This window comes from Cotesia typhae, unplaced genomic scaffold (genome assembly GCF_013202065.1).
Source record: "Cotesia typhae breed Kobodo isofemale line unplaced genomic scaffold, CoteBio_Ctyphae contig_4, whole genome shotgun sequence".
Classification (NCBI taxonomy): Eukaryota; Metazoa; Arthropoda; class Insecta; order Hymenoptera; family Braconidae; genus Cotesia; species Cotesia typhae.
In genome coordinates, this window is record NW_027423748.1 from 11,116,613 (window position 1) to 11,138,107 (window position 21,495).

General features: G+C 31.6%; 2 protein-coding genes and 2 long non-coding RNA genes across 10 annotated transcripts in view; 2 read left to right on the forward strand and 2 right to left on the reverse strand.

Annotated features, from left to right (window-relative positions):
• The first annotated feature begins 1,775 nt into the window (after positions 1-1,775).
• Positions 1,776-12,627, forward strand: Calpa (calpain A). 5 transcript variants are annotated; one of them, XM_074243274.1, is made up of 11 exons: positions 1,776-1,915; positions 1,983-2,115; positions 5,825-6,001; positions 6,080-6,267; positions 6,340-7,452; positions 7,525-7,567; positions 10,881-11,013; positions 11,321-11,467; positions 11,649-11,776; positions 11,850-12,045; positions 12,186-12,627. In XM_074243274.1, exons 1-11 carry the CDS (start codon positions 1,836-1,838, stop codon positions 12,269-12,271), a joined length of 2,424 nt encoding a protein of 807 aa, XP_074099375.1. In that variant the 5' UTR covers positions 1,776-1,835; the 3' UTR covers positions 12,272-12,627. The 5 variants fall into 5 exon arrangements, with proteins under 5 accessions (XP_074099375.1, XP_074099378.1, XP_074099377.1 ...); XM_074243277.1 differs by lacking the exon at positions 11,321-11,467 and having other exon boundaries at positions 1,784-1,915; XM_074243276.1 differs by lacking the exons at positions 1,776-1,915; positions 1,983-2,115 and adding an exon at positions 3,330-3,894.
• Positions 8,132-10,111, reverse strand: LOC141527695 (uncharacterized). Its single transcript, XR_012479228.1, has 2 exons — positions 8,629-10,111; positions 8,132-8,257 (listed from the first exon to the last, which is right to left on the reverse strand). It is a non-coding gene; the product is annotated as an uncharacterized LOC141527695 (long non-coding RNA).
• Positions 12,628-12,966: 339 nt separating the features above from the next.
• The window catches only part of LOC141527694 (uncharacterized), an 82,770-nt gene continuing 74,241 nt past the window's right edge, over positions 12,967-21,495 (forward strand). Inside the window, exon 1 of the long non-coding RNA XR_012479227.1 lies at positions 12,967-14,596. This is a non-coding gene — a long non-coding RNA (uncharacterized LOC141527694). The remainder of the gene's footprint in view (positions 14,597-21,495) is intronic.
• The window catches only part of Gogo (thrombospondin-1 like protein golden goal), a 41,708-nt gene continuing 34,967 nt past the window's right edge, over positions 14,755-21,495 (reverse strand). The window contains exons 9-15 of one of the 3 annotated variants that reach the window (XM_074243270.1): positions 20,015-20,394; positions 19,682-19,937; positions 19,085-19,315; positions 18,790-18,970; positions 18,522-18,710; positions 17,575-17,719; positions 14,755-17,394 (exon numbers count right to left, since the gene is read on the reverse strand). In XM_074243270.1, the coding sequence (XP_074099371.1) occupies positions 15,952-17,394; positions 17,575-17,719; positions 18,522-18,710; positions 18,790-18,970; positions 19,085-19,315; positions 19,682-19,937; positions 20,015-20,394 (2,825 nt within the window). In that variant the 3' untranslated portion in view covers positions 14,755-15,951. The remainder of the gene's footprint in view (positions 17,395-17,574; positions 17,720-18,521; positions 18,711-18,789; positions 18,971-19,084; positions 19,316-19,681; positions 19,938-20,014; positions 20,395-21,495) is intronic. The other 2 variants (XM_074243271.1, XM_074243269.1) reach the window with 2 other exon arrangements.

The window sequence follows — 21,495 nt, forward strand, 5'->3', positions numbered from 1 at the left end:
AAAAATGTAACGATTTTTTATGCAATGTTAAATGTTAATTTTTTTTTTTATTGAACGACTATGACTTGCCTTGTACATTTATTGATAAATTGTAAGATTATTTTTTATGACAAACGGCCTCATGTGCAAACTAATGCGAGCAATTTAAAGAAGCAGTAATAATAATAAATATTACGTAGTGTAATAATGCATATTAATGACGGGGGTTCTGTTTTTAATGCAAGTACTCGGTCTAACTACGCTTACGCATATTATTTTTAGCTCTCATTGCCTATTCTTCATTCGGTATTCGCTGAGAATTTCTAAATTTGGATAATTTAAATTTCTTGGTATTGTTTCGAGTAATTAAACTGCTTATATATAACACACCATGTAGAACACCGGGTGTTTTTAATTGAAACGGTTGACAAGTTTATTGAAATTATTTTATTAAAATAATTTGCTCGATAATTTTTAAGTCTCATACATCATAATTCAACTTAAGAGATTTAATACTCACGACAATGTACGAAATTAATATTAAAAAATTAAAGAACAAAATAATAATAATATTATTATTCTGTTATTTTGTGGATCTTGTATCAATGAAATAATTTTAACTGTTATTAATTTTAAAAAAAATTTTTATATATTTTATGAAAAATTATAATAATTTTCAGTAAAAAATTAGAACGGGCATTACGTTTTTTGAAAAAAATTTTATTCTAGATTAATTTTTTAAAATTGAATTAATTTTTTTCTAAACAATAGGATAAGGATATTGAGTTATTGATATTTTATTCTATAAGCATAAGTATAAGTACACTACCCGACTAAAATCGAGACTGGTTCTCTGATTGGGTTGAAAAATATATATAAATACACAGTGTAAATAAATGTGGGACGGAAATTACAATGAAAGCGTAACATTTAACACAATTAATATAATTACATAAAAAAATAAATAAATATTGAATTTTAGATTTATGTATTGATGTAAAATAGTATAAGAATACGTACAAAAATAATATAATGATCCATGTAGACGATATTGTTTTGCAACTAAAATTTATAAAGTAAATATGATATTTAAGTATATCCAGAAGTAATGCTACATTTTTTATTGGATTTATAGAAGTATCGTGTATACATTTTTGTCATACTTTCATTGAGTTTAAAAGAAGCAAACAATTTTTATAACAATTATTGCGAGACATAGACACATTTTAAATAAATTCATTTTATAGTGTAAAAGTTTAATAGATAATTATTGTATTTATGTTTATAAATTCACATTTTTATTGTAGTTTTCGTAAATAGCTCATTAATATATATCTACATTGTAAGAATAAACTATGTAATAAAGAAATGTATTTAAAAAAGAATTATTTCTCAACTTTTTTTTACTAATAAATAAATTTTTTAATTTAATTCAAAAGTTTGAGTTCAATCAACTCAAGTAACGATTGAACGAGTGACAAATATTATTTCGGGGACACAAAATTAATCACCGGAGATTTTGAGGATTTATAGATTAAGCAGCGACTTGTACTCTAGACTATTTCACCACGGGTTAGTCAACGTCGGGTTCTAATTGGTGGCTGGTCTATAGATTTAATCAGTTAAAGACAATGTGACAAGCAAGAGGAGTGTAAGTCTAAGCCGTTACCTTACAGTATATATGTATCTGTTATTGTGAGCTCGCTAAATATATATGTAAAAGTATAACGCTAGTAGTGTTGGCATCAGGGTTGCCTCTGTAAACCCAGAACAATTTGAGTGTAACTTTTCATCCGGCTGCATAAGTTCAAACAGCTTTCAACCGATTCTTTATTGTTGTCAAATCTTTAAACACAATGACTAAGTTTGCATATTATTACGTGCGCGCCGTCCAAGACAACCACGGAAAACTCAAAACAGATAAATTTGTCAAAGGGTAAATTTTTTTTTTACATTCCACTGAAATTTTCAAACATATCATCGAGATATAAATCATTTTTTAGAGATCCAGAGCTACTGGGGCTCCCTCAAGATGTTTGGAATACGCGTGCCTGTTATAATTTACTCTCAAGACATTTACGCGGAGGGCTTTCCGGTTCCGGAGACATTTATCATCCCGGCAAAGCTACGTTCAAGGTTTGTGATAAACTGTTTTTAATACCACTTGCAGTAATTAATTAAATTTAATTATTCGAAAAGTACTGAAAAAAAAAATCTTTTAAATGATATTTACTGTTTGTATGACATTCGAAATAGCTTAAAGTTTACTTCGCATGACGTTAAACAGTTTAACGGGCTTACGAAAATGTTAAGCGTATCCAAAGATTTTTACGTTAGCGCTTTGGTCTTGTTTCTTATTGTCCAAAGGCGAAAATTTTTTTGTCAACTATTTTGGAATCTAGCCAACGTATACAAGTTTACCAAGCCCGGATAACTGTCTCATATTTTTAGTCGGAGCTATTTCGAACACAACTTTCATGTGTTTTACTTCCCAAAAATCATTATACTGGATAGACTACTATCCAAACAAAAAAAAAAAAAAAAAAAAAAAAAAAAAAAAAAAAAAAAAAAAAACAAATATATATGTGTATATTTACACGCCACTGTGCTTCACCACGCGATCTTAATGTTACTATCTTAAAGTATTTTTAAAGTCGTTCTTTTATGAATCATCTCAAATAATAATTTATCTCAATAGTCTACAGAGAATTATTGCAGAGCTCATTCAAAAATACGCTGTCAAAAATGACAAACAAAATATAAATTAATAATAATTATTTAAAAAATCATAATATGAAAAATTAAATATTTTCTTTTCATTTTTCTTGTTTTGTCGTACGAAAAATATATTACTGTTAAATACTCTAGAGTCATTATCTATTACGTAAAGGCCATTGGAAAATTGCATTAAATTATTCCGCTAGAAGATCAAACCTTCCACATATCAAATAACATTTTATTAAATTAGCAAAGTGTCTTCGTAAAGAGTAAATAAATAAACAAATGGTCAATTTAATTGTTTCCTCTGTCTGGAGATAGTACTCTCGTCGTATTAAATATATTATATATAATATTATACATGGAAATCGATTTTTGATGCTATTCTACGCAACCGCGAACTTGATAGTAAAAATTTTAATCTTTACGATGTCATTAAAGTATTTTAAAAATAATATATTATAAATATGGCCTATTTCTCGAGCTTTTGTTAAATTTTTATTATTTTTTTCAAGGTCAGTTTTCGTAAATTTTCTTTAGTCTCGGCTGAGGGTATAAAGAGCCTACTAATCCTCTGAAATACCAGTCCCGTTTCTGATACGGTTAGTTTTTCACGTGAGAATTCAATTGACGTTTGCTCTAATACCCTCAGTGCACCAACAGCTGTCGTTCCGGCGATATCGTAAATGCTTTACTTCTGTGCTTTTTAAATTTTATTTAACTGCATCCGTACCCCTCAATGCAACGAGCATTCGCTAAAAATACGTAAAAAAAATTTAAGTTCTTAGAAAAAGTTTCACAATTCAAGCAACGTTTGTTCTCGCAAAAGTCTTAAATTATTTATAAATTTTGTTTATAATATTAAGCAACAACTAGTTAAATAAACGACTGCAATATTGACATAAAGTGACTCAATTACGGCAGTTTTCTTGTCTACAATCGTTCGTACGTCAGCTAATTATACTGTTTCATTATAGCGACCCAAAAAATAATCTTTATGTTTTATCACTTATCGTCAACCGAGACCTTGATGCAGAGTCATTAGTACCTAGTTTCTCATTCTAGTCCAAGTTTAAAAAGACTTTTAAGTTTAAATTTATCAGTAATCAATCGTTTGTCAAAATGACCAGCTACGGGTGGAATATGTCTGCTATTTCTGAGCCAGAATTTTCAAAAAAAACCGTCGAAAAAGTTCAAGTAAGTGTTAATAAAAACTCTTATTTTTTATTACTAGTGTAGTAAATTGCACTGAATAAAAATAAATTGTGTACGCTACACATGCAATCAATTAGTTTGCACTCTAGCCACGTTCATCTAATTGTCATAAGTCATAACTATTGAATATTATTTACAATAAACTTTTTATTTTTATTTTACGCTCTAAAATTTTATCTATTTTGATATTAAAATTTTTTATAGCATACTGACCAATTTAAAATAAGTTCTTTAATTAATTAAGTCGTTAAAAAAGTGATAAATATATTAATTAAGAAGAATTATTTTTATTGAATGGAAGTAATTTAGAATTTAATCACGACCTTGAGCCTTTTACTATTTTCTGGTTTAAATTATTTTATAAATTCTAAATAATTTTATTTATCGTAAATGATGAAATCAATTAGATAAAGTCAGTCTCGGGATTATAATAAAAAAAAAAAAAAAAATCAACACCTCTTAGCTTCGCCGAACCCATAGTTCATTAAATTCCAATACTCATACTATTACAATCTACCTTCTACATGATCATTCGTATTCTTTCCACAATAAAAAACTATCCGACATTCGAGCAGATTCTTTACTGCGCGTATGAGTGTTTGAGCGTCTGTCTGATCAATATACTGATTTAATCTTACAATAATTATTTTGACAATCAGTTTTTGACTGTGTTTTTATCTAAAAGGTTGTAAAGAGTGTACTTAGTATTTAAAATAATAAACATTGATAATAAAGATGAGTGGTTTCTATGGAAGTTATCCGCAATCTTGCGGTTATGGTTGGAGCAAAGAGGCCACAGAGGCCTCAGAGCCTGGAAATGATATTTTTGTAAAAACAGTCTGCGAAGTAAAACGCGTTTTGCCGTCATTGTTTAATATCAAAGTGGTATGATATTATCTGTATATTTATATCTTTGATTGTTGTATTTATATATGATAATAATATTCATTGATAATTTTGCAGCTGTCAAATGTTGGAGTACGATAATTATCAATTTTTCATTAATACTGTTATGAAATAACAATTGTTTATTTTTATTGGAATTTTTTTAACACGTTTATTCATAAATTATATAATTTGTAAGTAATTTATGAATTAAATTCACGTCGAGTGGAACCTAACCTCACTTTTCACCTGTCAAATCTAATATTATAATTTATATTTTTTTTTCAACTGTTTGTTTACTTTCTGGTAAATAATTTTTAACGTCTACACTATTTTTATTAATTTAATTAATTATTTATTAAATTTTTTAATAATTTGCGGATTTAAATTGAAAAATTATTGAAAATTAATTTAATAGTTATTGTCATTGAAACTGATAATGATTAATCAAGTAAATAAATTAGTTTTAGAGATGATTGCGTTCAAGTTTGTATCCCGGTATATATATATATATATATATATATATATATATATATATATATATATATATATATATATATATATATATATATATATATTTATTGTTATCAAGTATATAAACATCCTTTTACTGATAAAAAGGTACGAAAGTAAAGCTCAGTGTGTTTTATGCGCTTAATAAAATCGCAGCACAATTTATAAACTCTAAATGTCAAAGTGAAAATTTATTTATTTAAAAAAAAAAAAAAAAAAACAAAGAATGAACAGTCAAAAATACACGTTTCAAAAATTTAGTATCAATACTCGGTATGAAAAATATTTACAACAAAAAATTGCCAATGCGCAATCGAATGAGAGAGAGAATTTATCTAAAGTCCCGCTTCTAAGGCCAGTTTCAGTGAAAAAAACTATTCACTACAATGATAAAGCTATTAAAACTTCTACAAACTTTTTCGGAAAGATTATTTACAATGTAATTGATAATTGTCGTAGGAAATTTGAATTTATTAAATTTATTTGGAGCTAACTGTTTAAATTTATATTACAGTTGGGAGAAAAAGGATCTGGCTACAGAGCACAAGGAGCTATTCAAGATTTCAATTCTCTAAGACAGCAATGTTTGTCACAAGGAGTTTTGTTCGAGGACCCAGAGTTCCCGGCTACAGACTCATCGCTGTATTTTTCAAAGAGACCTGACAGATACATAGAATGGAGAAGACCTATGGTAACTAAAATTAATCAGAAACTTTGTCGTAACAGTCCTAAATAAAACACACGACTAATTTTTAAATTTATATTTCAGGAAATAACAGACAATCCTCAGCTATTTGTCGAAGGATTTTCGCGATTCGACGTCCAGCAGGGAGAGTTGGGTGACTGCTGGTTGCTGGCAGCAGTTGCTAATCTCACAATGCATTCACATTTATTCTTCCAAGTAGTACCTGAAGACCAGAGTTTTGACGAAGGCTACGCTGGAATATTTCACTTTAGGTATTTTTATTTTCAACTTTTAAATTGTTGACATCCAAAGATTTATTTAATGACATGGTTATTAAATTCTAGATTTTGGCAGTATGGCCGCTGGGTAGACGTAGTAATCGACGACCGCCTGCCGACCTATAACGGACAGCTAATGTTTTTAAACTCAGCTGAGAAAAACGAATTTTGGAGCGCGTTGTTAGAAAAAGCCTACGCAAAACTTCACGGTTCCTACGAGGCCTTAAAAGGAGGTACCGCTTGCGAAGCTATGGAAGATTTTACTGGTGGAGTTACTGAGATGTACCAAATGGACGAGACACCGCAGAATTTATTCAGCATCCTGCTGAAAGCCTACGAGAGGAATTCAATGATGGGATGCTCCATTGAGCCTGATCCGAATGTCCTCGAAGCAGAAACTCCTCAAGGCCTGATCCGAGGTCACGCTTACAGTATCACTCGTGTCAAGTACGTCGACATCGAAACGCCACACCAGGTCGGAAAAATACCACTGCTAAGATTGAGAAACCCCTGGGGTAACGAAGCCGAGTGGAACGGCCCGTGGAGTGACATGTCGCCAGAGTGGAGATTTATCCCCGATCACGAAAAAGAAGAGCTGGGATTAACCTTCGACACTGACGGAGAGTTCTGGATATCTTTCCAAGACTTTAAAAAATTTTTCACCGCCCTGGAGATCTGTAACTTGAACCCCGACTCGCTGACCGAGGACGACCTCAGCGCTGGGAAAAAAAGGTGGGAGACGAGCGTGTTTGAAGGTGAATGGGTTCGCGGAGTTACTGCTGGAGGTTGCAGAAATTTCTTGGAGACTTTCTATCACAATCCACAATACCGAGTCACTCTGGAGTATCCTGATGAAGGAGACGACAAGTGTACGGTGATCGTAGCTCTGATGCAGAAGAACCGACGGGCTCAGAAACGCATGGGCGCGGATTGTTTGACTATTGGGTTTGCTATTTACCATCTCGAGTACCCGGATCGATTGCCCAAGCCGCTTGATATGAATTTCTTTAAATACAACGCATCAGTTGCCAGATCACCCTCGTTTATTAATCTACGCGAGGTCACTTGTCGGTTTAAATTACCTCCCGGTAGTTATTGCATTGTACCGAGTACTTTTGATCCAAATGAAGAGGGAGAATTTTTATTGCGTGTATTCTCTGAGAATAAAAATCATATGGAGTGAGTTTAATAAATTCAATTTATTTATTTAAGGATTTGAATAACTAATATTGTAATATCTTTTTATTTTAGAGAGAACGACGAGTCTGTTGGAATAGGAGAAGTTGATGATAGGGTATGTACACTGTAATATGTAATTTTATTGATGAGAATTTACCTCGTAGCTATAAGACTAACGATACTTTGCTTTAATGATGAATCACGATAATGATCTGTGCGCTTAGTCATTTGTATTACCCCACGTCATTACAGGCCACTGACAGCTTAGGGCTTTGCATGATTATTTAAAACTCATCAAGGTTAACACATTTATAAAATTGGAATAATCTAACTCAAGATAATATTTTTACAAACAAATTACACTTTGCAAACTAACTAATTAAAAAATTAACCGATAATTATTTTTATTTCTCTTGGGAAATGCCCTAATTTGTTGCATGTTTATTACGCTTGCTTCAGGTAACTAATCAGCTTGATAAAGAAAATGAGAATGATAAAATAAATCGCTGAGCACTTAACACGATTACTTTTTTTTTGCAATGGAATTTATAATTTTAATTGAAATTAAGGGGGATAGCCACTGTGACGCTGGAAAAAATAGGCAATTTTCGGGAATTTTTTTTACTAGGATAATAAAGGAATTTGGGGATCGGGTTTTTTTTGTTTTATAAAGTATATGTTGAGGATAATTCTCCTAAATTTTTATTCAAAAATATTTTGTTATCACAAAGTTATAAACATTTTTGTAGAGCACCAAAAAAATTTCCCCCTCCATTGCCGGTACTGTAACTCAAAAACGGATTATCTGAAACAAAAAAACCAAACGGCATTTTAATCTATAGGAATGTCGCTATCGTCGCACGTAGGGGATTTTGAAAATTTTGATTTGAGAAAAAATGGCGCCATATTGAAACTTTTTTCGTCTTTTTCCTCATTTTTTGGACTCAAACAGCCTTAAAAAATCTTAAAAATTAAAATTTTCAAAATCCCCTACGTGCGACGATAGCCACTAAGTAGACGAATACGGGGAAACAAAAAATTGAGAATCGGTTCATATTTACGAAAGTTACAGTACCGGAAAGTTTGAAAAAGTCGTTTTGAGAAAAACGCGAGTAAAGTTTTAAGAAGATTCTCGCAACTTTAAAATCTAGTCTTTCACAAAATATTCATACTCACATCAAACTATCAAGTCCTGGGCCATATGAGGGTTCTTCCTCCTTATCTTTAGTATTGACCTTGACTTTTTTATTTTTTTACTGGCCGTTTCCATGCGGCTTTCAGCAGCTTTAACCCGAGTAGCGTCGCGCTCAGCGCAGTATGAGTAGAGTGTTGGTCCTACTTTAACATCGAGATTCTCTAATATCTTCAGAGTTGCTAGAGCCCCATCATTGAATGTAATTGTTGAAATATATAAAGCTATTTCAACAATAAGGGAACAAGAAGAATTTGTTTTTGGGGCGAGCTGCCACACTAATGCATTGAAGCTTTCATTATTATTTTGTGTAAACCCACCGACACATCGTTCCAATAACTCTGGATTCGATAGATCTTCATAAATCGGTATTAAAGCTTCCGCAATATCTGCAGGAAGTGGTGGTTTTTCAACTAATGAGTCCAAAGTATTTGTTGCCACAGCTTTTTGAAATTGACACCACGAATTTGCACCTTCAGGACAAAGAAAATGCTACGGATCTTCGGGTGATGAAAACTTGTGATAAAATGTTTGCCAAATAGCATTATACATCTCATCAACATCATTAGAATGACGTCTGATTGCTAAACCATAATACTTTGTAAATTCATTAATTGCTTTGTCCGTTAATCGACCTTTCCCACCTAAACTTTTCTGTGTATTTTCTTCTTTTCCTGTTTTTGTCTTCTTGTTAGTTCGTTGCTTCTTCAAAGCCCTTAGTCGACTGCCCATTCGTTTTTGCACGTGATTAATACATTCCTTTTTTTTATCTTCACCATGTCCCCATACGGTTTAGCATCACAAATATTTTTATACGTTTTAGTGTCACCATCACCTATATAGTTTACATACTTAACGTTATGTAATAACTCTGATCGCATAAACATCTCTTTTATTCCATCTACCTCCATTTGTCCAGAAGAATTTTCATGGTTTATTGGACAGTCTAGAGCATGGTCTTGCATAAATTGATCGTATTCAGCTGTTCCTTTTTTGAGCTCATTAGCGCACACATCTTACAATAACTGGATTTCATACTTACATCTACGATTTTGCCAGTGAAGTAACCAATTAGAGAAGATATACCAAATGAAGATTTAAACCCTCTTTTCTTCCAACTACCGTCACCGGAGACAGAAATTCCAGGAATGTCATTGGATTTTAAATGCTTGCAGGTTTCTTGGATTTCTTCTTTAGCAGCTTTTTTCAACACTAAATCACAACAGTTTCTAGCTGCATTTCTGATTTGTGTGACCAGACGATCGTAAAAGCTATGGAACATTGGTCGTGGTAAATCCATGAAAGCACAAAATCTTTCAGCTCCAGATAACCCAATACTAATTATCCGCATTGCAAAGATGAAACGGCGATTAATTTCATACGCATTCTTGATGAGTGGACATGAATTTATCAAAACTGGATCACATTTTTGCAGTTCACAACTAGTTTAAAACCTAATCCTCGAATACTTGTCTCAGTAAAGTTTACATCACCACCACACTTTTTACACGATACACAGCCACTTAGTAAATTAAATATCGAAAAAAATTTATAATTTTGTAGCTAATACTCGAATCAATTGTACAATCAGATTTTTGTGATAATTTCCTCTTGGAAGCACTATCACGTCGTTGAGAGCCAGTATTTTTTCAGTTTCATATCTGTTGAGCGGTCGATTAAATTTTTTCCTGTCGTTTGGCAGTTTTCTTTCGTTTTTAATAACTTTACTTTGTTTACGATCCATTATTTAACAAATTTTTTTGTTAAATAAACAAAAAAAAAAGATCAGAAGATTTAAAAAAATAAGTAAGTAAACAATAACGAGTACACTAAGAAACTCAATAAATTAAAGAACGAGTGTGTATTCATACAAAACAACTAAACTATGAGGTACAGTATCTCAACAATAAGAAAAAATATACGTTAAAAGTCAAATAATTGTAACGGTTGACAATCGTGAGGGAAAACAATCGCCAACCCGTACGAATCAAAGACGGAGCGAGCAGGCGACGTTTTCGTCGAAGCGCCGCGCGTAAAACGGTCAATCGACGCGCTCTTATAAAAATGACTATAACTCGAAAACTATTCGGAATTTTTCTATAAAATTTGAAATACATAATTTTGAATATATAAACTTCAGTTTAATGAAAAAAAAAAAAAAATTTTTTTTCCGAAATTTTACAGTGGCTATCCCCCTTAAAAATTAACATACTGTACAATGAGTTTTATTATTTAGATACGCGAGGAACCACAACCTGACCGAAATAACGAGGAAAAAGTCCGCGAGTTCTTTAGAAAACTCGCGGGAGATGATATGGAGGTTGATTGGGAAGAGTTGAAAGAAATTTTGGACTACGCTATGAGAAAAGGTACTGACTATTATTTTTTAAATTAATTGGGTCTTATTTACTGTTGAGAAGGCTTTGGGCTTACTTTTTATACTGCACTAAATTTTATTAATTTATATTTTTATATATTTATCGCATTTTATTAAAAGCTTACCGCTTGATTAATCACTAAAAGGTAATTCAAACTCATGCCATCGCATTTAAAATTAAATAAATAAAATTATTAACTGACAGTGATAGTTTTACGTTTAATAATTAAAGTAAATAAATAAATTAGCATGTAAATTCCGACAAAGCTAACATACAATGTGTGTTATTACAACGGTAGAGCTACCACTGTCTTCTGATCATAGTGAGGCCCATAATACTACGGGCCCCAATGAAGAAGGTTCTTTATTGGAAACCCTCGTCTCTCTGCTGTGTAGTATCGTTTGTCCTGCCGAAAAAAGGGATGAACAATACAGTGAGCCTGTAGGTAAGACTAGAATCATCGATCATCATTCATCTAGATACTAATTTTTAATGCTTTTACTAACTATATTAATTAATATTTTAATTTGTGACTAATCAATTCAATAGCTATAAATGTATTTTTTTTTTTTTTTTTTTTTAATATTATTTAATTCGAATTATTAAATGGAAAATTTTGTTTATAGAAATGCACAACGAAGGATTTAGCAAAGACGTTTGCAGAAGTATGGTTGCGATGTTGGACGGTGATCACTCCGGCAAGCTTGGATTTGAAGAGTTCAAAGCGTTGTGGAATGACATTAAAAGTTGGAGGGTAACTAATATAAATTATTAATTTTAATAAAAGTAGTATTAAATATTCAATTAACGATGATAATTATTTACAGGCTGTATTTCGTCTTTACGACAGAGATGGCACGGGTTACTTAAGCGCGTTTGAATTGAGACAAGCACTAAACAGCGCAGGATACAAATTAAACAACCACGTTTTGAATATTTTGGTGCACAGATACGGCACTAAAGATGGAAGAGTAACATTTGATGATTTTATAATGTGTGCGGTTAGATTGAAGACAATGATTGGTGAGAATCGACAAACTCTTGAGGATGAACTACTTGATGTTTACTAGTCTTACTCTCATTTATATGTCATTTGCTTCTAAATATACTTGTCCTAATTGTTAACAAATCGCTAATCATTACAACGCTGCTTTGTGTTGCAGACATATTTCGGGAGCGCGACCCACATCAAACTAACTCAGCGACATTTACCTTGGAAGAATGGGTTGAGAAAACTTTATACTCGTAATAACATTGTAACTTACCAATAATTATTAAATAACAAAATATCTTCTCTTGTCTTTGAAAATAATATACAATCATGCCGCTGATTTTCTCATTGATAATGGGAAAATGTGTGTATGTAAATGTTGAATATTTGAAATCTTAGATTCAATAGCCAAAATAAATTAATTAAAACAATCGCACAACATGACGATAAAAAAAAACCTATGTGCCTACTGCATTTTTCTTTTCATATATTGTAATAGAATATAATTAAAATGTTAAAAATATTGTATTTTTTTTTTTTTTCGACAGTAACATTATATTATATTTGTTTAAAAGATAAAATTTGTGATTAATATATTATTTTTAATTAATAAATTGCTGTTTTTTTAAATTATTTATTTATTCCCTTATCCACTTATTTTTGTATCAATTAAAAAAATTCTAGTAAATATTTTATTAATCAACAACTACAAATAATAAATTATATATATTGCAATCAAGGCGTAATTTAAGAACCTAAGCCTGTTTGAAGGATGGAATTATAATATTAGGGCTTGGAAATTGTCTACAGCAAGAGTTATTTTCAAATAATAATTTTTTTTCAGTCATTAAATATGAAATTCGTAGATTTTATAATAAATATCAACGAAGGTAAGTGGAAAACAAATAAAAAAAAAAATTTGAATAAAGATTTAATGACTCACCACACCAAGAAGTACCAGAAGGGTTCCTATTACTTGACCAGTAATTTCTAGAACAAATAATTTATTTTGCAATAAAAAAAAATTAGTTGCATAAAATTTTTAGGAGAATTATATTAACCTCGGCAGTCAATTGAAGAGCGCTAACTCAGCTTCAAGTACTTTGTGCTGTTACTCTATTATATATCTTCAACGATCATCACTATTCACTTCTACTTCACTGTAATCTAATTTCAACTTTATAATTGAATTATCGCGTTGATCAGATAAATTAGTCAAATTACTTTTGTAACGATCCTTAGAGCTTAATTACGAAATACTCAATGGCGAATTTACTAAAACTATATCAGCTGATTATTTAATCTATTTTTTATAATAATTTATAATAAAAAATAAGTATTTTAATGACAGAATGCAAAGAACGTAAAAAATTGACAATTGTAACAAACCCGGAAAAACCGAAAACTAACCAAGAGATGGCGCTGCTGTGCTGACGGTTTTTTTTTTTTTTTTTTTTTTTTTTTTTTTTTTCAAATTTCATTCGCTTCTAAAATAAGATTGAAGTTAACTGACATTGTTAATTTTTTTTTTTAATTATTAAATTAGAACTGAATAATATTTTTAAAAAATTGCACCAATCGTTTTTAAAGTTTTTTAAAAATGAATTTTTTTGTAATAATTTTTTTAATAAAAAAAATTTTATAAAATTTTATATGTCGGCTAACTTAATTTTCATGATTCTAAATATTATTTAAAAAGCGCTATTTAATAAAAATTTTTACAAAACAATTAATTTTTCAATTGTTAAATTTAAATTAGGTTTCAATAATTTTATTAAGTTAATTAAAATTTTAAAATCTTTTAAAATTTTTATTTAAAGATGATGTTTTCAACAAGACGGTCGCAGCGAAACTGAGCGACAGCGACTTTGTTGCTGCGCGGCGTAGTTGCGCAGTAACCCAATAGAGCGCGCGCATTTAGTAACGGTTTTTTTAACGCCATTTTAGTCCCACATTTGACTTTGTTATGCACTGCAACTACGTCTACCCGATTTTTTAACAATGAAGTTACTTCAAGTACTTTAAAAGCTCAAGTAAAGTTCTTTTACGTCAAATATTCGTGTCGAGAGGTATTTAAATAATAATTTCGATGAAATATTTAAAATTATGCCGGATAAAAATGAATGTAATTGTTGGTTCTGATGCTAATCATTGTTTAATGTATTTTTCATCGGTTAATTTGTTGTTTTTTTTTTGTAAATAAATTATTTTCTTCTTGTTGTTGCTCGTAAATATTATAAAAAAAAAAAAATAAAACGTGATTTTTTTATTTATATTTAGTGTATTTGAAGATAAGTAATGTGGTGAAGTGTCTTGGCATCTAGGTTGGAGGTGTTCCTAAGTGTCATTGTGTGTTTTGTGGTGAGTTTATTATTAATTTGTAGTTTAGTGAAAATTAAGTGACGTAATAGAGTAAATACTGCCGATTGTTGAGGATTACCAGAAAAATAAACCGTTTTACTGAGATGCCATAATAATTCTCGAAAAAAAATTATACAACTAAATATTGTTTTACTAGTTCATAAATTTTATTCCAAGTCACCATCGGTCAAGTTGGAAAACCTGCTAGTACTTCTCGGTGAGGTGAGTAATTAAACCTTAATTACCAATAATTACTTTTCAATAGGTACCAGCTGCGATGCAAGTTAGATAAATTTTTTTCTAGCTGTTCTATCCTGCAATATTACAGCTGTAGACAATTTCCAGTAAAGCGCTTAAATTATTAACAAATAATAGAATTAAATAATGATTGAGCGATGATTTAATTTGTAATATAATTTATTAATTGCTAGATAATTATTTAATATCAGTCAATCACGTTAGAATTAATCACTAAAGGACGCGAAATATAAAAAAATAATTAATTAAATGATCATAATGCGCTCTCAAAGTAGAATGTCCAGATAAATAAGCTTTGCTTTCATCATTTACAATGAAATTTCATAATTTTTCTTTTGTACAATAAACAATTGACTAGAAAAAAATACAGAGTTATAAATAAATACATTTATATGGTACAATAATGTTCTTTTCTTAATTATTATTATTATTTATAAATTGCGCTCTCTGAAATTTTTTAAATTATCAGAATAATTATATGAAATCTAAGCTATTACACGTGATTAATTTGATTAATTTGATCTTACATATTAAATAATAATGAATTTAATGTCAATGATTGATGAGCAGATAAACAAAAAACAATAATTTTTTTATAAAGCGATAAATAAATTCGTTTTTTTCTTTATATCTTATCGTTTAATCTCACGTTTACGAAAAAAGAGTTATCACGCCTCATTCTTTTCTATTTATTTATCTATTCAGTATTTTTTTTAGATATTTTTCTAATTGTAAGTAAAGCCTCGAAATTTTAAATCGAAAAATACAGTCTTTTGATATTAAATATACGTTAATCATATTTATCCATCGTTAATTAATATAATTAGAGCATTTTATATTTTTTTTTTTTTTTCCATTGATGGGATGTCAATCCCACTGATATGAAAATCCGGTAGTAAGACTATAATTAATTGGACTCATTGTTTAATCAGTCTAGACCCTAGACTACCGAAACGAATAAAAACATTTTATACATTTATATTTATATTACACCAAGATTTGATAATTGTACATTTAATTTAAAAATTCATTACTTCTACTCGGTGATTATCGAATGAGGCGTAGGGAATATAGAATACAAAATTTTTTTTTCCATCGGCGATTTATTAGCTTTGTTTAAAAGGGTTAATATCCAACCTTTAGACAAACTTTAAACATCATATCCTATCAATCATCATCACAAAATCCGGTAATTGTACTTTCAGTTAGATTTTAAAAATCCATCACTATCAATCACCATCTATCATTCACATTCTGTACAGAAAACCACTTTTTAATTTTATTTATTTATTTTAATTATCGAATTATTATAATAATTATTATGCTGTTATTTTATTATCAATATATTCATTTTCATCGTCATCAGCAAATTTAAATTCATCTTCATCTTCTCCAATCAAATCATAAATAGAATCACGTGAAATTTCATCCCTAATATCCATCTCCACTCCGTAATCTGGACTGTGTATTTGACATTGTTTTTTTCCCACTAGTACAATATTATGAATATCATTATCAGTCTCTTTAGATTTATGAACTCGTGCTGGTGAATCATTTCTAGTACGCGAAAATTCTTTCATCGGTATACTCTCGACATGCGTCAAAATTTTTTCCTTACTACTCTCCATAACTAAATTTAAATCCGCGACATCTTTATACCTTCTACTACCGATTACCGGAGTCTTTGGCTTAGGTAAAATAAATTCATCTTTTGATTCTTCATTCCTCCCAACATCCCGGTAATCATTTAATTTATTCAATGACTTTTTATTATCCTTAACAATTAATGATTGATTAACCTCTAACTTTTTCTTTCTCTGTTCTTTCGACAGCTCACCGCAGCTCCTCGTAGTCTCGGTAGACAATTGATTGTACTTGCATTGATTAGCACTGCTCTCAATATACTCTTGTAATCTGCTTCTAACAGACGCCGGTGTTCTTCTTTTATCGTCATCACTACTTAATCTATTATTTCTAGGTATGCTCGCACTTCTAGATCGCTCTTGTTCCTCAATCAAACGATCGCGATTGGCTTTAGGTGTAAATTTACCTCCAGTTCCTCCGGAATAGCTTAGACTATTCCCACTAGAGTCAACATGAGAGCCCGAGGCAACAGTATCTCTGGAAACACGTTTATCTGTTTCGTTAACCAACCGATTGGGAATAATATCGATATGAGGTGTATCGTCGTGCGAATGTTTAGCAAGAGATTCCTCACTCACTCTGACTCGAGACTCTTCGAGAATCCGATGAATCGGTAGCATACCTTCGTGTAATCTCGCCCGGTATTCCATAATTATTTCGTCGTGAAGTCTACTCTCACCGGGATCGTATTTCTTCGCAAGAATTTCCGTATCTAGATCTTTTTGGTCTTGTCTGAACATACGGGCCTTTTGATACTCGGCTGGAGTGAGAGCAGCTCCTTCAGTGTCCATAAAACGTGACTCTTTTTCTCGGCGATCTGGTATTTCTTCATAATGATGATCCTCTTCAATGGCTTCGAGAATTTCTGTTTCACCGGGCGTCAATGGTGGTATCCACACCAGAAATGCTGGATCCATTCCTAAATAAGAACCAGGTGCTGCTCCAGCGTTTACGACATTGTAATCGTAGTAATCCAGCTCGAGATCTGTCTCTGGGTTCGTTAAACTAAACTCTGATCCAGGTCCTTGGAGAAGACGTTCACGATTCCGACGGTCCTTAGTTTCTTTACCACATCTCAAAGTCGATATATTTGATGAGGTACTTGCTGGTGAAAAACCCTGAAATTTTTTCAGTTAATCGTTAATTTTAATAGTAATTGGAACTTTGGAGATTCAGCGGTATATAATTATGAAAAATAAAAGAACTAAGGAAACCCATCCGCGATATTATCACAACAAAATGTAATAAGTGTGTAATGTGGATAATTTAAAAGCGTATAATATTGAGGACGGGTGTACCTTGGCCTGGACTCTAGTTGGTTTTGGGTGTGAGACGCTTACGTTATTCACGCTGGTTGAACCACTTTCAGTGCTACAGCGTCTACTGTCTTCTGAAATCGATGCCTCCTCGGACACGGGGCTTATCGGGCCGACCGTCCGAAGCCTGAAAAAAATACCGTCTCCGATTACTCACAGACTTATCACTTGAACTTTTATGATTAGAAATTTAATTATAAACTAGACAACAGGAACAAAAAGAAACTCCAGTGATCATTAATTAACTTAAATTATTTGGTTTAATTAAATTTTTTCTATCAAGCGGTGACCTAGAGGTTATTTTCGTGTTTAATCATAAAGAGTGTAGCTGACATCTAGGCATGTGGTGTAAGTGCCATGCATATTTGTCGTTTGTTTTATTTATACATAAACACTTAGATTGTTTTTTATTTTTTTATTTTTGTTTTAAACTTTTCGTTGTAGAATTTTTTAAAAGAAATAATTTTTCTAACTTGTTGAAATTCTTTTAAAAAATTAAAAACAGCGTCAAGTTTTGTTTTCATGATTTATTTATGTTAATGTTGAGTGAACATAAAGATGGTTGGATTAAATGGCTTAAAAAAAAAAATGTATGAATAAAATACTAGAGAGACTAAAAAATTTATAAATTTTTTTTTGTAATCGTGCAATTCCACATTACTTTATTTGAATTCCGCTTGGCAATACTGGAGAAGATTGTTATAACAGAGAGGAATGCACTAAAAACAGATATAAAAAGCATACGGCGTATATAATCTAATTTATAATTGAAATTATAAATTAATAAACACATAAACCGATTAAGAAAAATTAATTCAATTATATTCTCTGCGCGAACTTTAATCACAAATTAAATAATCAACTTAGTATCAAATATTAATTTAAAAAATAAAATATAAAAGTAAAACAGGCATCATGCCGTAACTTACTTAACTGGACGGGCGTACTTGACCTCGGGTTGCCCGGATATCGAAGTTAATGTGCTCGATGATGAAGACCGACGTGAAGGTGTACTTTTAACACTTGCGACTATAGTTTTTTGCGAGCCGTTAATATCTTCTTGTTCTTTGAGCTTTAAAGTCTCGATTTCTGCATTAGCTTCCTCCTCACCCTCCATACTAAATTTTAAAAAATATTAAATTCATTAATAACTAAATGAAGAACCTTTAATAATACAATCACGTATAGAGGACTTACTCGGCCTGAGTTTCAGTACTTTCGTACCCGTCCTCAAGATCACCCGATGTCTCTTCCAGTCTACCGTGCCCTGAGGGTCTTCTACGTGTTAATCTTACAAGAGATACTACTTCGGAGATAAGAGTAGCTGAAGATAATGCTCTTGCACGACGTGCTAGTCCTTGCATAGATCCACTGCACGCTATTGAGGTTCAAATAAAATTATTTAAAAAAACTTCCAAGTATAAGTAGCGAAGAAAACAAAATTTTTGACGTGAATTTAAATGTGTTGACTTAAACGTTTTGGTAAACTTACTTGAGTTATCGGTCAGACTATCCAGATCCTCGGCAACCTGGTACTTTCTGTATTTTACGGCGTATTGCAATGCTAAGAAGATGGAAACTAGAAACATGAGAAGCAGGAGTGATGCTGCTGCCAAGTGGGCGGGTGAGAACCATAGTGCCCATCTTCCCGCGGCTGCCATGACTTTTGGTCCAATGAGCACAGCCGTTGTATCCTCTGTTACGTTTTCTAGTTGAGATTTTGCTACAGCAGTTGTAAATATTCCATTATCGTATTAAATATCACACCATTTTCATAAAGGATTTCAAACTAAATAGGATTTAATATTGTTGTTATGTTTTAACAGTAATATCATAATACCCGACGCCATTCATGCGCCAAAATTATTTCACTATTCGAGTTTACAGAACCATACAAATTACTTAACATTTTTTATACAACAGTTTTGTTTCTAAAAGCACTAAATATATTATTATACTCCCATCACTTCACATATGGCTTTTTAGATTAAATAATAATCTTAAGCTTAACTTTGTAAATATTAATTATATTTTTCAAAAACATTTAACTCAAAAAATAAAAAATAAAAGTATTATTGTTTAAACTTACCGAATATTGAGACATGGGCTAAAAATCCTCCGCTGCATGAAACTCTCGCGACAGTTATTTCATCGCTAAAAAATTCCAACAGCAAGCTCTGGGCTGTTGACATAACAGTCCCCGACTCCGGTGTATTTTTGTCAATAGCGACATCTGCCAATAGCTCAGCACTCAAAGAATCCCCATCTCGTGCTCTGACGTACTGACCGGAACACGGAAATTTAGTTTGATCAAAGTGAAGCTTGACAACTGACCCGGGCTCAGTCTGAAAACATTTATCATACATAAAAATATACATTTTTTTTCTAAATTAAAACAGAAGTGAGGTAAATATTTAATTACTTGAATGAGCCAAAAGGATCGGCCAGGACAAGCCTGGGTGCTCGCAGCCAAAATTTTTCTGATGATAGTTTCGTTACGTAAATTGACAACACAGCCGCAGCGACACTTGGTGCCTACCTCAGCAGTAACCTCTGGTCTCTCAGCAGCGAGTCCTTGCCCGTGTTTACACTCCCACTCGGCAGCAGACCACGTGTTTTCAAGATCGAGCCCGCTAGCACCACCGCAAGCCTCGGACTCGACAGCTTTTCCTTGACAGAATTTAGCCCCGTAACGCGGCGGTGGTTTGTCGCAGAATCTGAAACGATTCCGGACACCTCCGACACACGTACTACTGCAAGGCCCCCAGGGGCTCCAGTCACCCCATCCTCCAGCGTCGCTGTCTGCAATATAAAATAAAAAAATTAAAAAATTAAAAAAAACGAAAATTGTAACATCAAGGATTATGTTATATAATATTAACTATAGAAGCGATTTAAGCCGTAAAGCTTGATAATTAATGATTATTATTATTATCATTATTGTTAGTTTCTCTCTTATTATAACTCAAAGGTAAGGGAATAACCGAACATCCTGAGCTAGAACTCGATAGGGACTTTGCTTTCTAATGAGATTTACTCACAGAGTTGAGGGATAATCTCATGACGATTGAAACTCCGTGTTATTACCAGCGCATCCACACGAATCCTCCCCTTTGGCGAACCACTCGCACCGGTAATCTCCAATAATAAGCAGCCAAGCCAATGGTAACAGGTATAGAAATACATATATAACATATTAAAGCTCGGTGATGCACTACTCTTGGATATCAGTCTTAGCTTCTTTCAGTCTAGCTATGGACGGGATGGATGTAGGTCGATGTTAAAAACTTATATATGAGACTTTATATATACATTCGTCGATCCGTACGTCCTTTAACTTGATGAACGTTGAAATGGACTTGCAAGATCGTTTTCCAATGAATGAAACATGCTTTATAAAAAGGATCTTAAAGCGTTAGTAGATACTGCATAGAGCTTTCTCAAGCCACTGAGCCACGATACGAGCTCCAGTTTCTTTTTTTCCACTTTTTATACTTAAAGTTACTTTTTTCGTCTGTCTTTTCTTTATTTCTATGTCTATTATATACACTGAGTCAGTCATTCGATTAATGTATTATTACATAATTTTTTATTGTCTTTCTTTTTGTGATTAAAAATTCACTACTGCAATTTATTGTCACAAATGAAAAAATCAATTTTAATATTTTTGCTGCAGTTTAACATGTAAATTTTTCATATAACATAAAGAATGAGCTTTTAGTAACTTTACGAGGAGTTTTAAAATACTTAGCATCGAGAGTAGCGTAAAATGTATTTCAGTAAAATGTTTTGCTGTACCCTCTAGCGGAATGATTATGAAGAAAAAAAAAATATCATGATGATGATAGGTAAATAAAAAAATGGAATAAAATAAAAAATAGTTTATCTAGGATGTCATCTCGG